General features: G+C 42.4%; 1 protein-coding gene across 1 annotated transcript in view; it reads left to right on the forward strand.

The window, feature by feature from the left end:
* The first annotated feature begins 1,507 nt into the window (after window positions 1-1,507).
* The window catches only part of TTC12 (tetratricopeptide repeat domain 12), a 138,512-nt gene continuing 123,256 nt past the window's right edge, over window positions 1,508-16,763 (forward strand). The window contains exons 1-5 of the mRNA XM_075327905.1: window positions 1,508-1,576; window positions 6,213-6,274; window positions 7,591-7,754; window positions 10,372-10,390; window positions 14,715-14,792. Coding sequence (XP_075184020.1) covers window positions 6,223-6,274; window positions 7,591-7,754; window positions 10,372-10,390; window positions 14,715-14,792 — 313 coding nt within the window. The 5' untranslated portion in view covers window positions 1,508-1,576; window positions 6,213-6,222. The remainder of the gene's footprint in view (window positions 1,577-6,212; window positions 6,275-7,590; window positions 7,755-10,371; window positions 10,391-14,714; window positions 14,793-16,763) is intronic.

Consider the following 16,763-nt stretch of genomic DNA (forward strand, 5'->3'; position numbering starts at 1 on the left):
TCTTTCATGAATTTTCCTTTAGGAAAAAATGTATGGGAAAAAAGCATACCTGGATAAAAAAAAGCCACAGAGAAAGCTTAACTATAGTAGGACATTTTTTACAGGCCAGACAAAAGATGCAGTTTGCAAAAAGGAAGCCAAAACATTTTTTGTTAATATTTTTAAAGGAAAAATTGTAGACAAAGTCCATTAAGAACCAGGGTGAGCCATCCCACAGCTTCAGCTACAAAAAAAAATAAATCCAAAGTTCTCCTGCCCGTAAGGTACAGTTCAGACAGTATTTCTGGCCAGTGTGGGGCCATGTGCTTAAAGGGGTATTCCCATTTCCAAAATCCTATCCCATCCTATAGTAGATGTAATAATAATATCAACAAATACTTCCAATTAGAAATGTAGTATTGTTCTCCTGATTAGCTATGTTGTTTACCTCATGTTCATGGCACTCCAGGACTTTAGATAACCATGGTTATGACCACTAGCAACGAACTGTGACTATATGCGTGGTCGTAACCATGGATTCCCCAGCTCCTGCAATGCCCTGCACATGAGGCGCGACATAGCTTATCAGGAGAACTATACTACATTTCTAATTGGAGGTATTTGCTAATATTGTTATTGCTACACCTACTATATATATTAGGATAGGATGTTGGAGTTGGGAATACACCTTTAACTGCTCCAATAAGAACCAGTATGGCAGTGGTGGTCCGTGTAAAAAAAAAAAAAAGAGCATGTGCTAACTAGGTATGTAAATAGTAGGCAGCGCCTGCACCCGTTCGCTATGGGAAAAAGCACGTGGAGCTATGGCAGGGGTGGACACATTATTGGTGCAATATATGCAACCGCTCAGGGGCCCAATAGTTAAGAGGGGCCATTCCCACCTCCAAAGCAGGTTGGATTGTGTAACATGAGATATTGGACTGAAAAGGGCCCATATATTGTTCTTGCCAGGGGCCCCTTAATGTCTGTGTCTGCCAGCGAGCTATGGAGGACATATTTTTTTATATGGCTGTCTGAACGGTTAAAAACCCCACACAGCATTAGGCAGAAGGAAGACACATGGACGGTTTCCGTCTACTATCTTTTTTTTTACTTATTTGGATGGGCCAAGTTGTATCTGAGAGTTTTGTCAAGAACAGTCATGTGTTTTGTTTTTTTTTGTTTTGTTTTTTTTGGTGGAAAATGAAAGGCCTCTAAACATTGTTAAACTGTAATAGGCACTTGTGAAAAAATACACAACATAAACAAAAAAAATGGCCGCCTGAATGAGGCCTCTGACTGGATATGTCATCAACTGAAATCACCGCAATAAATCCCAAATTCAACCCCGAGTGCAGGAAACTAAAGAGATAAACATGTCATCTTTATGTGAAAAGCAAAGGGGGAGGTTTACATAGAAAGCTGGTGTGTGGACATGGAAAACAATACAAAAGGGAGGAGAGAGCCGTGTCACTCAGAGCTAGGCCTCAGCTTGGTTTACATGTTGCTAGGCGACAGAACTCGTCGCACAGCAGAGCCCAGTGAGCGACGGCCGTGCATGAGAGCAGGACGGTTGCACACTCCTCTGCTGCGTCTGGTAAATAACATTACTGCTCCAAATACTAATGTATGTTTCTAGGGGGTTTTATTCACCTTTTTTTGAACATTTCGCAGAAATTGTATTTTAAACAATGGCTATAGATTAACATCTTTTAGTGGGGGCAGGTTTACAGTGTTGTGAAGCATGTTTACAACTATTTGACACAGATTTAGAACTTTTTGAGGCACGTTTAGAGATTTTTTTTGGCAAATTTAGAACTTTTTTTAACCAAATTGAGAATTTTTGAGGCAGATTTAGAACTTTTTGTGACCTAAGTTTGGTTCAGTAGCCTGGTGAGCGGCCCGATTGTTGTAGATATCTTTAAGGCCATGTGATAAATACCTTTAGGGGGTCATTAAGATGTTCAAGTTTAACCTATCTTTTATTTTTCTGTTTCTCATACACAAAAAACTTTCGTCCTCCTTCACACATCTTTCTTTCTTTCTTTCTATCTATCTAGCTTTTCCTTACTTTCTTTCTCTCTCTTAGCTTTTTCTTACTTTCCATCTCTTTTTCTTTCTGTCATTCTTTCTCTTCCTCTCTGTCTCTCACCTAGCTTTTTTTCTCTCTTTCTTTCTTTCTTTCACTTTTTCTCTATCTAGCTTTTTCTTACTTTCTTTCTCTTTCTTTCACTCTCTCTCTATCTAGCTTTTTCTTACTTTCTCTTTTTTTCTCTCTTTCTCTCTCTGGATTTTCCTTACTTTCTTACTTTCTCCATCTTTCTTTTTCTCTCTTTTTCTCTATCTAGCTTTTCCTTACATTCTCTCTCTTTCTTTCTCTCTCCATCTAACCTTTTCTTACTTTCTCTCTTTTTCTTGTTTCTCGCTTTCATTCTAGCTTTCTTACTTTTTCTTTCGTTCTCTTTTTTGCTTTCTTTCTCTCTCTTTCTAGCTTTTTCTTACTTTATTTCTCTCTTTCTCTATCTGGCTTTTCCTTACTTTCTTACTTTCTCCATCTTTCTTTTTTTCTCTCTTTATCTAGCTTACATTCTCTCTCTCTTTCTCTCTACTTCTAGCTTTTTCTAACTTTCTCTCTCTTTCTTTCCTTCTCTCTTTTTCACTCTCTTTCTTTCTCTTTTCTAGCTTTTTCTTACGTTATTTCTCTCTTTCTCTATCTTGCTTTTCCTTACTTTCTTACTTTCTCCATCTTTCTTTTTTCTCTCTTTCTCTATCTAGCTTTTCCTTACATTCTCTCTCTCTTTCTCTCTACTTCTAGCTTTTTCTTACTTTCTCTCTGTGTTTCTTTCCTTCTCTTTTTTTCGCTCTCTCTTTCTCTCTTTCTAGCTTTTTCTTACTTTATTTCTCTCTTTCTCTATCTAGCTTTTCCTTACATTCGCTCTCTCTTTCTCTCTACTTCTAGCTTTTTCTTACTTTCTTTCTTTCCTTCTCTTTTTTTTCACTCTCTCTTTCTTTCTCTCTCTTTCTAGCTTTCTCTTACTTTATTTCCCTCTTTCTCTATCTGGCTTTTCCTTACTTTCTTATTTTCTCCATCTTTCTTTTTTTCCTCTCTTTATCTAGCTTTTCCTTACATTTGCTCTCTCTTTCTCTCTATTTCTAGCTTTTTCTTACTTTCTCTCTCTTTCCTTCTCTTTTTTTCGCTCTCTCTTTCTTTCTCTCTCTTTCTAGCTTTTTCTTTCTTTTTTTCTCTCTTTCTTTATCTAGCTTTTCCTTACATTTCGCTCTCTCTCTCTCTACGTCTAGCTTTGCAACACATGCAATGCAACACATTTGACATGTGATTTAACAATAAGAACAGATGAAAAACTCATTGATACATTTTTCTGCTATACGTCTAACAACAGCAAACAGACAAACAAATGGATTTCTTAGGACTAACGTGCCAAGGGTGTTGATTGTTTTCCCCTCTACGTGTGGATCCTTTCATACTTCTTCTACGTCTCATATTGACTTTAACATCTAAAACATTATATTGCCATTCTGGAAATTCAGTAACAAATCAGAATAAAACCAAAACAATCGGGAGTTTTTTGCAGTTCCAGGGTTCTCTTTGCCAATCCATTATCACATACTGTATCGCAGCTGTAAATCATTTACCGGTTCTAGCCGTTCGCGATGTTACGAGTGTTAGAGGTTTATATGTAGAGTGCCTTTTATATCATCCGAGACAAGCGTGAAGAAACAACTAAATATACATTATTGCTTTCTGATAAAGATATATGCGCTTTTTTGGAAAACCTTTTATATTTCTCTACTTCTTTATGTAAGCAAAGTAAACTTCATGAAATCTACTATTTGACGTTTGATTTTAGGCCTAAATTGGATTATTTACAACATATATAAAAGTAACATAAAAGTAAGCAACATATGTAACATATGTAAGCAAAAAAGAAAACTTATTCACTTCTGTAAATAAGATGTCCAAGACTATGATAATGATGACTAATACTTAGGATAGGTCATCAATTTCAGATGGGAGAGGAGTGGACATTTGCGCTGACTGTCAGCTATTGACATGTACGCGGTTTACGGAGGAGCAGCAATGCTCTCTATACTGTGTTTCAGTCGCAGAATCTGAAAATTTCTACTACATATAAGTAGTGTTTAGAAATGTGGTGTACATCTGGTGGCTAGTGGATTGACTAAAGGGGGCTTTACACGTTGCGACATTGGTAACGATATATCGTCGGGGGTCACGTCGTTAGTGACGCACATCCGGCGACATTACCGACATCGCAGCGTGTAAACCCTAGGAGCGACGATCACCAATCGCAAAAACGTCAAAAATCGTTGATCCTTTCCATAATATCGTTACTGCTGCAGGTACGATGTTGTTTGTCGTTCCTGCAGCAGCACACATCGCTATGTGTGACACCGCAGGAACGACAAACATCTCCTTACCTGCGTCCACTGGCAATGCGGAAGGAAGGAGGTGGGCGGGATGTTATGTCCCGCTCATCTCCGCCCCTCCGTTTCTATTGGCCGACCGTTTAGTGACGTCGCGGTGACGTCGCTGTGACGCTGAACGCACCTCCCCCTTGAGGGAGGGATTGTTCGGCGGTCACTGACCAGGTATGTGCATGTGAAGCTGCCGTAGCGATAATTTTCGCTACAGCAGCTATCACTAGATATCGCATGTACGACGGGGCGGGTGCTATCGCGCTCGACATTGCTAGCAATTGCTAGCGATGTCGCAGTGTGTAAAGCCCGCTTAACAGTTGACTAATGGGGATGCCAGGGGTTAGACCCCTACCCATGTCATTTTGATCACCGATCTCAAGAATAGGTCATCCATATGATAGTCCTGGATAACATTTTTTAATGCTTAGTAGCATATTGTATGAGGTTTTCACACTTGGGCAAATGAACACCCATCATGTGGTGCAACACAGATGGGAGTACCAGGGAAGATGATAACGGAAAGCCATGGTGTTAGGGAGAGGAAGCGGCTGAGCCCTGTGTTTCCCTACTGTCCCTATACGGATCCTTCCCCCCCTGTCGTCAACACGTGCATAGGCCCTTGCGAGCCCTGGAAGCTCCCTCACCCTGTGCAGGCCAGCGAGACACTAGTCTTGCTAGTACAATAAGACAACATGAGGTTGGTAAGACAGACGGATGGAAAACTACATAACAAACAACAATATTCAGATGTATGAGCAGGAACTTCACTGCAGCAACAGCAGGAAACTCCTAAGCTTCTACAGAAACAGGCGCTCCTTCAAAGTGGTCAGTATATAGAATCTAACTGGCACTGGAAGTCATCCAGGAGTGCGTATATATAGCTGAAGAGTGCTCAAAAGTGCTGGTGCTCCTAAGATAAAGACTACAAGATGTCGGAGGGGAAGGAGTCCTCAACCTTTTCAGTGTTAGAGGAAAGAAAAAACACCCTACTATATTTATATATATATATACTATATATATATATATATATATATATATATATATATACATGCACACACACACACACACACACTGTACATACATATATATATATATATATATATACACACATACACACACTATATATATATATATATATATATATATGTATATATATAGTCAAGCGGACAGCGATGAGGATCTGTGATCAATTATGCGTTGTCACCTTCTGATCTCAGATCTCCCAGAGGTCACATCAGGATGTGACACACCCTTGACAAAGGCAAGTTTTCTTCCATCCCTTGACTGGCAATTTGAAAATCCAGTCACGGGAATCAATTGTGAGGCGTCTGGTGGAAACACGATGCTGAGCCCTGTGTTAAGGTTATCCCCCCAAAACGGGATTGAGAGAAACCCCAAAGGAACCATTCAGCATAATGAGGCAAACAGAGTCACTTTGGACTACATTTTTCTTTGGTTCTGGTGGTGACCATCTTTTTTGGAGCACACAAAAATGTAGACTACCACGCCATTGTGTCCACCTAAAAAATATGGCCCCAGGAGTAGAGTCCAAAGTGACTTAGTCTGCTCCATCATGATGTGAGATGCAACTAAACTTTTCAGGCCTAGGTAGAAATATGACTATGGTTGAATAAAGATGGATCCTTTTCTGATTTACATCAATTGGATTGAGTTCAATAAGTCTTAAAAAATTATTTGGATTCAAATTGAAAACTCCACATTTTTCTTCACGTGTGAATAGTTCCAGCAATAAATTACTATTTGTTCTTTTGAAGATTCAAGAAAATGTCAGAAGACCAAAATCTAGAGAAGTTCTTGATGGACGTGGATGAGATTTGTAAGTGCTGGACATTAATCATGTAACACTACAAGGATTTTTCATTATGAGTTTTTAAGCCTTTGTCTTTAGGGGTTTTTTTTTATAAATATTTCTCTATTGAGACATTTTATGACTTTATAGACTTTGGCTTCATCATAGATAATTTGTGTGGGGTTTCTTCTTCTTCACAACCTTAATTATCACCATATTATAGATAAATTGTCCTTTTGTTTGTTATTTAAAAATCCTCCTGATCCTTATTGACTCATTTAACATTTTTACAATTTCCATCATATCTCACTTTCCTTTTTTATCCACAAAATTCAGAAATTAATTTATTTAAAAGGGTTTCCCAGTTTTGGAAAACCTCTGTTTTAAAACTGCGCTTTACCAATCCTCCATGGGTCCAGCTCCAAGTCTCAGCGTCTGTTAATGTTCGTTACGTTGACAGCGCTGCAGCCAATGAATGAGCTGATCAGCACAAGCCGTTCCGAGCTGCCAAGCTCATTGATTGGCTGCAGCGTTGTCTACGTGATGTCAGTGCTGCTAACAATAACAGACACCAATAGCAGCAGCAGAGACTCAGCACTGGACCAAGTTAAGGTCAGTAAAGCACAGTTTGTTTGTTTTCTTTTAAACTAACTTTCAGCTAAGAAAAATATTTGACATGGGGTTTCCGAAACCAGAAAACCTCTTTAATTCTCCCCTGATGGTTTGCACAGGGTTGGACCAGATGACCTTAGAGATCCCTTCCAACTCTAACATTTTATGATTCTATGATGTCTTTGGATGTTGGGAAGAACGAATTAAGTGCAAAAATGATCAGCTATCAAAGATATTTGAGGGCAGGGTCTGAAATCCAATTTGGAGTGAAGTGGGTGATCCTCATGTGCAAGTGGCCTCCATCAATCTACAAGTTATTGCTCATCCTTTGTATAGAAAATAACTTCAATTGTTAGAAATAATCAGTTGAAACCTTCCAATATTGTCCCTCATCTTTCGGGGATGGCTTTAGTGGTCTCCTGATTGAGTGGTCTCATTCCGAGAGTCTTCATACATGACCATCACCGTGGCTAAGTCTACACTACCCTCCACTAAGAGCTTCCTTAAAAGTAACATACCTATTAGACAGAAAGTGATAATATATTTTGTATAGATGTTATTAAAAAGGAGCAGTTGGGCACTTGGGGTAAATTTTGGGTCAACTCCATGAACAAAATCATCATAGTTTTGGGGATTTTTTCTTAATATTAGTTAACAAAGGACAATGTATTGTATTGTGCATGTCAATGACCTAACTTCACATCTCCATTGCAAACCCTTATCCTTTAAAGCTGATATTTTACAATGTCTGAACTCTGAAGACACGTCTACTCAAGAAAGGGCCATCTTAAGGGCAGATCAAAAATGTGCTTTTTTAACGAAAAAGAAAGATGATCAAGATGGAACCAGAACCAAGATGAACAGAACGCTCATTAATGGATCTAGTACTTCGTCCGTAAGTTCTTCATACTTTCTGCTTATTCTTAAAGTCTCTTCTGTTTCTTAATAGTTTCTAGTCTAGTCTATGTCCAGTGCTAAAGAAGTTTTAAGGGGAAGATGTTTTGGAGACATGATTTTGTAATACTTACTAACCTGTAGGAATTATACCTCCCACACAGCTCTCCTGTCCTCAAATTGGTCAATGAGGAAGGAGCATGTGATCAGACCTTTCCATCAGCCTCCGTCAATTAAGAAACAGGTTTATCATGTACAGTGTGTTTTGATTGGAGGAGGCAGTAGGATAGGTGTGGTCACATACTCTTCCATTCGTAACGATTTTGAGAAAATAATGGTCTTTTTTCTATTAGATATATTATAAAGCCTTTCCGGGAGGACACGGCAGGAATGCTGTTGATGTATGGATTGCAGATGGTTTCCATATAGCCATATTGCATTTTTTCAGGCTCCACCACTCTTTTACATACCCGTCATGCCATGTCCATGCCCTACCCATAGAGAAAACCAAAAGGTTTTGAGAGGAATAAGTGGGCCAGATATGGGAGATCTCCTCTTTTTCGTGGACTGCAGTAGAAAAGGTGAAAGACAAGAAGTGCAAAGATAGGGTCTTATCAGATGGTATCTGGGGGGGGGTGACCAATTAGAGGAGCTTAACTTGTATAGTTGTGTGAGTCACAACTAACTGTAGTGCGTTGTATGGCACGACTGCTGCGGCCCCACATGGAGTAAAAGATGATTGTTGAATAGATAGGGATGAAAGCTGCACTGCCATGGGTGAAAGACAGTCTATAATTTCATCAAAGTGATTTCTTGAGGAATAATCAGACGGTGTTCTGCTTATGTATCATGGAATTGCAGATGGTTTCCATATAGTCATATTCCATTTTTTCAGGCTCCACAACTCTTTTCCATCCCCTTCACGTCACTTCCATGCCTTATCCGTAGACAAAACCAAAAGGTTTTGGGAGGAATCCGTGGGCCAGGTATGGGAAGTCTCTTGTTTGGGAGAGTTGGCTAGTATGTACTGATCTACCAGAGACTACTGTTCATGGTGACCTTTTCTTGATGGTGGAAACTTAGGGTAAACCATTTGAAATCCCTGTTTATAATACTTTCTTACAAGAGGGTTGAAACCTTTGACATTTCGACAAAACGTTGGTTGACACCAGAGACTGTAAATATTGTTTTCAACATTTAAGTGATCAAGTCTCGAAGAAGGGTAAAGATAAACTGGTGTAAGAACTGTATCATGTCAGTTTTTCTCGAGACAGGAGTCTCCATTGCTAGAGCCGACTTGTAGAGTTTATTATTTATTATTATTTTTTATTATTATAGCGCCATCAATTCCATTGCGCTTTACATGTGAAAGGGGTATACATAATAGGGACAGGTACAATAATCATAAACAATACAAGGCACAGACTGGTACAGGAGGATAGAGGTCCCTGCCCGCGAGGGCTCACAGTCTACAAGGGATAGGTGAGGATACAGTAGGTTAGGGTAGAACTGGTTGTGCGACGCTATATTAGACTGAGGGTTACGGCAGGTTGTAGGCTTGTTGGAAGAGGTGGGTCTTCAGGTTCCTTTTTTATGTGGGCTTTACATGAGTCGACCGATCGTGCAAATTCACTATTGATCGTACCCGCCCCCGTCGTTTGTGCGTCACGGGCAAATCGCTGCCCATGTCGCACAAAGTCGTTAAAGCGCCGTCACACGTACTTACCTGCTGTGCAACCTGGGCGAACATCCACTTCCTGAAGTGGGAGGGACGTTTGGCTTCACAGTGACGTCACACAGCCACCGGCCAATAGAAGCGGAGGGGCGGAGATGAGCGGGACGTAAACATCCCACCCACCTCCTTCCTTCCGCATAGCCGGCGGGTGCCGCGGGACGCAGGTAAGCTGTGTTCATCGTTCCCGGGGTGTCACACAGAGCAATATGTGCTATCCCGGGTACGATGAACAACCGACGCCATGTAAAATAAACAATATTTTAAAACCGTGCAACGAGTACACGATTCTCAATTTGTGAGCGATACTGCGTCGCTCGGAGGTGTCACACAAGACGACGTCATGAACGATGCCGGATGTGCGTCACGAAAACCGTGACCCCCGACTATGCATCGCACGATAGCTCGTCTCGTGCAGAGCCCGCATTAGAGTTGACACTAGGGGCCCCACATTGCACTTGTTGGGTCCTTACATCCTTATATTTTTATGTAAAACGGTGCTATCGTTCCATGATAAATGTTATACTACGTCACTCATCTTAATCTATGATAACTACCGATAGTTTATCCCATGGAAAGTAATAATGTCGTGACTGTAATGGCGTTAGGTGATGTATCATTATAAGAATATGTAGCTTATAATTGCCTGTGTAAGGTGAATTAGTGTATGGTGCCTCAGGCTGCAATCGTCATGAATAATGGGCTGATTACTGTATGATCATTATCAGAGCTGAAATGCGTCAGAGCAAGATACAGCGAAAAGATAGTAAAGAAATAGGTGGAAATGATCTACTATATCAAACATATTCTTGCAACTACCTCCAATGATTTGTGTATTCACTGGAATTTTCTTTTTTTTTCTCTGTCCCTTCCCCTTGCAATCAAGAAGTCAGAGATGAGTCAAGGTAAGAACATTTGGCTGATAGTAAGTGTCACAGCAAGTGTGAACATCTGGGACTAGGAAAAAGCTCTCCATATTTTATTATACAGAAACTAATCCATCCATGTGTCACAAGGAGATTTTTGCAGGCCTCACCAACTGTCATGGCGGCATCAGGATCTGTGGAAACTACAGATCCTGGCACTCTGTTTGCCAACATCTCTGATATCTGTGATCAACGCAGGGAGACATTAGCATTGACCGACAGACTTAGGGGTACTTTGCACTCTGCGACATCGCTACTGCGATATCGTTGGGGTCAAATCGAAAGTTACGCACATCCGGCGCCAGTAACGATGTCGCAACGTGTAAAGCCTAGATGCGCCGATAAACGATCGCAAAAGCTTCGTAAATCATTACTCTGTGTAGCGTTGGTCATTTCCATAATGTCGGGTCGACCGCTGTTACGATGTTGTTCCTCGTTCCTGTGGCAGCACACATCGCTGTATGTGAAGTCGTAGGAGCGAGGAACATCTCCTTACCTGCCTCCACCGGCTATGCGGAAGGAAGAAGGTGGGCGGGATGTTTACATTCCACTCATCTCCGCCCCTCCGCTTCTATTGGCCACCTGCCGTGTGACGTCGCTATGACGCCCCACGACCCGCCCCCTTAGGAAGGAGGCGGTTCGCCGGCCAGAGCGACGTCGCAGGGCAGGTAAGTGCGTGTGAAGCCACCGTAGTGATAATGTTCGCTACGGCAGCTATCACAAGATATCACATGTGCGACGGGGCGGGGACTATCGCGCTCAGCATCGCTAGCATCGGCTAGCGATGTCACAGCGTGCAAAGTACCCCTTAGGCAGGCTAGCAAGAGTTAATCTCTGCTGGGCTGTTTGTTAGTCTCTTTGATCACACGCGGCGGGGTAGCCAGTCATGTTCACTCCCCTTCTGTACATGCTGACTGGACTATTCCATTAATGCCAGCTATAGCTTACTTATACTGGTTTGGTGAGGTGTTGTGTTCCACACTTACTAGTGGTTGTTGTGCATTATTGCTGTGAGTGGTTGGGTTGTTAACCCTTGTTGTCCCTTTGTTGCTGCCTTTCTGCTCTTACTTTTCTCCTTTGTTTTTTATTGTTTATTTCTGTGAGTTTGAAGTGTGACTGAGTTTTGGTTTTCCCCTGTCTGTCTTATTCTGTGTTTCCATCACACTCCTGCCCCTTCATTCACTGAGGGTGTAAGAGATTATATCTGATCAGGAGAATAGTAAGGCACGCGACTCCAGTGTCTCCACCTTGAAGGGTATTCCGGAGGTCTGAGGTAGCCTAGGGACTCATAGCATGAGGGTCAGTATTGGAGCCCCCTGTCCCTCACTATCCTGTAGTCACATTATGAAACCATGTCCATCAGTTTCAGTAATGCATTTTTTTTTTTATTCTTCAGAAAAATGCGATAATGCATGGGAGATACACCCAGATACTTAAAGGAGTGTCACTATAATTACAACTTATAATCATCTGCCCATTGAATTGCTGGTGGTCCCACTGCTGGGTCCTTTACCAATCATGAGCGCAGAATCGATGTCCCATCTGTAACACGTCTATTTCTGTCGCAGATATATTTTATCTGTTGCAGTTTTATTGCGACACCTTTGCTGTAAAACCATCTTATTGCAGATTAGTTTTGGAGGATTACCTACAGAATAAATAAAAACAATCTTCCGATTTTCCAAAAATCGCAAGTTCTCGTATTCATAGGATAACTTGATGATTGCTGGGGATCTAGAACCCTGAATTGTTAGACCTCCACTTGTTCTATTTATTGTTGATGGGACTGAAAGGGAAAGTACAGCACAACGCTCGGCTATTTCCCATTGACAATGGATGAAGGTTAAGTATGCACATGTCCACTACATTGAAGATGGAGTTATGTTGTTGACGCTGGGGCCTACCGCATGGGATTAGCTTGGAAATGTGGGAAAGGACCCTTCAATGGTGCTGCTGATGTCCGAATTGTAAATGGCACAGCAGATTTGGTGCAGACTTCTCTGTGGATATTTGCATATTTGCTAAAGATAGTTTTCGCATCAAATTTGCAACATATGAACAGATCCTTATGCTAAATTTAGGCATGTTGAAGTCGGTCTGTCTATGCATCACTATGACCTATGATAAACTACACGACTATCAAGGTCGTCTCTCTTGGAAATTAGGGACAGGCTCAGGTTCGGAGTCTCTGCTATATCATCTGAGACTATACACATTAAATGTGTTTTTACTTTTGGCATACATGGGGTTAATGTCAGTTTTCTTGCCATCAGCAAGCTCATTACCCCTGCTCAGGTGTTTGACTGATGACCACTCCCAACCTGGATAAATACCCTCTGCTCCCAACAGAGGGCTCCGGTTATTCAGAATTCATTCTGGAGCTTGGAGTAGGTGTTTGCTGCTGCCGCCAGTGCTGCTGTCTTCTATTGTTTGGTGTGGAAGGTACCCTGTTGTTTAATTACCTTCTCCTTATCTTATTTACCTCCTGTGCACGTTCTTGTAGTCTCCCTAGTTTTTGTTTTTGGTGTGCTTGAGTTTTGTTGTTCACCCTGTCTATATTGTTTGTTGATGGGGTTTTGTGACTACTGTCCCAGCCCATCCCCTAGGTAGTGGGTGTGGAGTTACACCAGAGCCTAGAATGGAGTCAGGGACATGCTGGGGGTCCAGACCTCACTATCTTCAAGTGTATCTCTAGGTTGAGGGAAAGCTCAGGGTACATTTTGTTTGAGGCCATTGTAGGACTCCCCATCCAGTCACACCCCCCCCTCCTCTTGGGCCAAGCGTGACAATGACAAATTTTGTTCAGTCGTCTGGTAATCACTGGCATGTTTACATTGGTAGGTATTTCTTATGAAAGTCAGGCATCGGGCACTTGTCCTATTTTTTTTCTTTACAATAGGACAGATACACAATACTCGCCAATTGTAAACTCATCCTGATGAGAATGAGTAGATACGATGTCTCTGCTTACCTCCTCATGCGGAAGTGAGCAGTTTCAGGATTCCCCTGCATTGCAAACAGCATTGTCGAATGCACAGATGGCACAGAGTCCCTGTAAGATTTTTTTTTTTTATTGTTTTGAGCTCAGAGTTACTCTGAGCTCTGAAAATTGTTGCTCCTAAAAAGCACATAAGCAAGGATGGTTAACCTTACAGAGATCAACATCCAACACTGCGGAGACACCATCACGTGTTTCTCAACGCAGTGATTCTAGAGCAATGCCCCCTGGGAAATATTCAAAACAAGAAAGCCTGCGGAGACACCATCACATGTTTCTCAACGCTGGCAGGAAACTAGCCAGGTCTTGTACCGGGAAGGAACAACCACAGGAAGGGCAGTCTCCAGTCAAGGAGACCACCTATGCCAAACATGGTATCCATCCACAGACAGCTGTTTCGGGGTATTTGCCCCTCATCAGTGTGGAGTAGGAAACTGGCTAGTGGGAGAAATGTCTAGTAGAAGACTACATAAACAAGGATGGTTGACCTTAGAGAGATCAACATCCAACACCGCGGAGACACCATCACGTGTTTCTCAACGCAGTGAATCTAGAGCAATGCCCCCTGGGAAATATTCAAAACAAGAAAGCCTGCGGAGACACCATCACATGTTTCTCAACGCTGGCTTGCTTAAGTAGTCTTCTACTAGGCATTTCTCCCACTAGCCAGTTTCCTACTCAACACTGATGAGGGGCAAATACCCCGAAACAGCTGTCTGTGGATGGATACCATGTTTGGCATAGGTGGTCTCCTTGACTGGAGACTGCCCTTCCTGTGGTTGTTCCTTCCCGGTGAAAGACCTGGCTAGTTTCCTGCCAGCGTTGAGAAACATGTGATGGTGTCTCCGCAGGCTTTCTTGTTTTGCTTCTAAAAAGCCATCTGTATACCTCTGCACAAAGCTAAAGTAGTGTGGAGGCACAGTAATAATAATAATAATAATAATTTTATTCATTTATATAGCGCTATTAATTCCACAGCGCTTTACATACATTTGCAACACTGTCCCCATTGGGGCTCACAATCTAGAGTCCCTATCTGTATGTCTTTGGAGTGTGGGAGGAAACCGGAGTACCCGGAGGAAACCCACGCAAACACGGGGAGAACATACAAACTCCTTGCAGATGGTGTCCTTGGTGGGATTTGAACCCAGGACCCCAGCGCTGCAAGGCTGCAGTGCTAACCACTGAGCCACCGTGCCGCCCCATATTAGATTATATAAGGAAATTGCTGTCTATACCCATGCGCATGAACAACCACTTCGTTGTTAACTCTTATGAATTTTTTTAATTTTTTTTTTCCTCTAGATAGCTTTATTGCCCTTTTGGAAAAAGATGCCAGTGAACGTGCTGAAAAAATAAACCAGAATAAGGCACTTGCAAATGGTAATTAGAAAAAAATAGAGACTGTAGTTTCATGAGCGGGTTCATCATCCATGGATAAATGGGGCATTCACATAATTAGTTAATTGGGTGGAAAAAACGGTTATAGCTTAAACTAAATATTGGCCCCAATTCATCAAGATGGGAGCTTTATACACCAGACTTGATGAGGAGTGCACTGTAACAGGATGCGCTAACTCATTAAGAGGTTTACATCTCTAAGACCTCTTTCACACTGCGTTCCTGTCCCCGTTCAGTGGTCTCGTCAAAGCTTCTGTCTGAACCCCCCCGCAAAATAGATTTTGGACGTATGTACCAACAGGGCCACTGACTATAATGGGGCAGATGGAGTCACCGTGTGCTCTGTCGTGAACCATTTTTAGGAGTATACATTTACTAAAAGCGGACACCCAGATGCAGTCTACTATGTCTGGGTGTCCGCCTCCATTAGACGAAAACTCCTGAAAATGGTGCACGACAGCACACAGTGACTCCATCTGCACCATTATAGTCAATGGCCCCGTCAGCGCATACGTCCAAAACCTGTTTTGAGGGGATTCAGATGGAAGCCTTGATGAGACCACTGAACAGGGAGAGGATCGCAGCGTGAAAGCAGTCTTAAGCGGGCTTTACATGCTGCGACATCGCTAGCAATGTCACGAGAGATAGCACACACCCACGTCGCTGGCGCGTCATGGGGTGATCGCTGCCATAGCGAACAATATCGCTACAGCAGTGTCACACGCAATTACCTGTTCATCGACGTCACTGTGGCCGCCAAACAATCTCTCCTTTAAGGGGGAGGTTCGTTCGGCATCACAGCGGCGTCACTAAGCGGCCGCCTAATAAAAGCGGAAGGGTGGAGATGAGCGGTCGGAACATCCCGCCCACCTCCTTCCTTCCTCATTGCCGGCAGCCGCAGGTACGATGTTGTTTCTCATTCCTGCGGTGTCACACATAGCGATGTGTGCTGCCGCAGGAACGACAAACAACCTGCGTTCCAAACGAGGAACGATTTTTTAAAAATGAACGATGTGTACACGACGAACGATTTGACACCTCTTTTTGATCGTTACTGATCGCAAAAGGGTGTCACACACAATGACATCGCTAACGAAGCCGGATGTGCGTCAACAACACCGTGACCCCGACGATATCTCATTAGCGATATTGTTGTATGTAAATGGGCCTTTAGAGATGTATTGTACATCTCTTAATGAATGAAAAAAAAAAATCTTCAACAAAGTCAAATCTTAAGGCCCCGTTACATGCAACGACGTATCTAACGATATATCGCCGGGGTCACGGATTCTGTGACGCACATCCGGCATCGTTAGCGACGTCGTTGCGTGTGACACCAACGAGCGACCGCTAACGATGGAAAATACTCACCAAATCTTCCATTGTTGACACGTCGTTCATTTTAAAAAAATCGTTGCTGTTGCAGGACGCAAGTTGTTCATTGTTCCCGAGGCAGCACACATCGCTGTGTGACACCTCGGGAACGATTAACTACAGCTTACCTGCGGCCATTGGCAATGAGGAAGGAAGAAGGTGAGCGGAATGATACGGCCGCTCATCTCCGCCCCTCCGCTTCTATTGGGCGGCCGCTTAGTGATGCCGCTGTGATGCCGCACGAACCGCCCCCTTAGAAAGGAGGCGGATTGCTGGCCACAGTGACGTCGTTAGGCAGGTAAGTCCATGTGATGGCTCCTAACGATATTGTGCGCTACGGGCAGCGATTTGCCCGTGACGCACAAACGACGGGGGCGGGTGCTTTCACCAGCGAAATCGCTAGCAATATCGCTGCGTGTAAAGCCCCCTATAGCCAAATTTTATTCTCTAGGAAGTCAGGAATATTAGGAAATAAAACCTAAGGGATTCTTAAAATCAAACATAAAACATTTTTTCTATTTAAATTTAGTAATTAAAATTGTAGAAAGTAAATTTCATTAAAGTTTCATTTTTTTTTGT

Source organism: Anomaloglossus baeobatrachus, chromosome 11 (assembly GCF_048569485.1).
Source record: "Anomaloglossus baeobatrachus isolate aAnoBae1 chromosome 11, aAnoBae1.hap1, whole genome shotgun sequence".
NCBI classification, from domain to species: Eukaryota; Metazoa; Chordata; class Amphibia; order Anura; family Aromobatidae; genus Anomaloglossus; species Anomaloglossus baeobatrachus.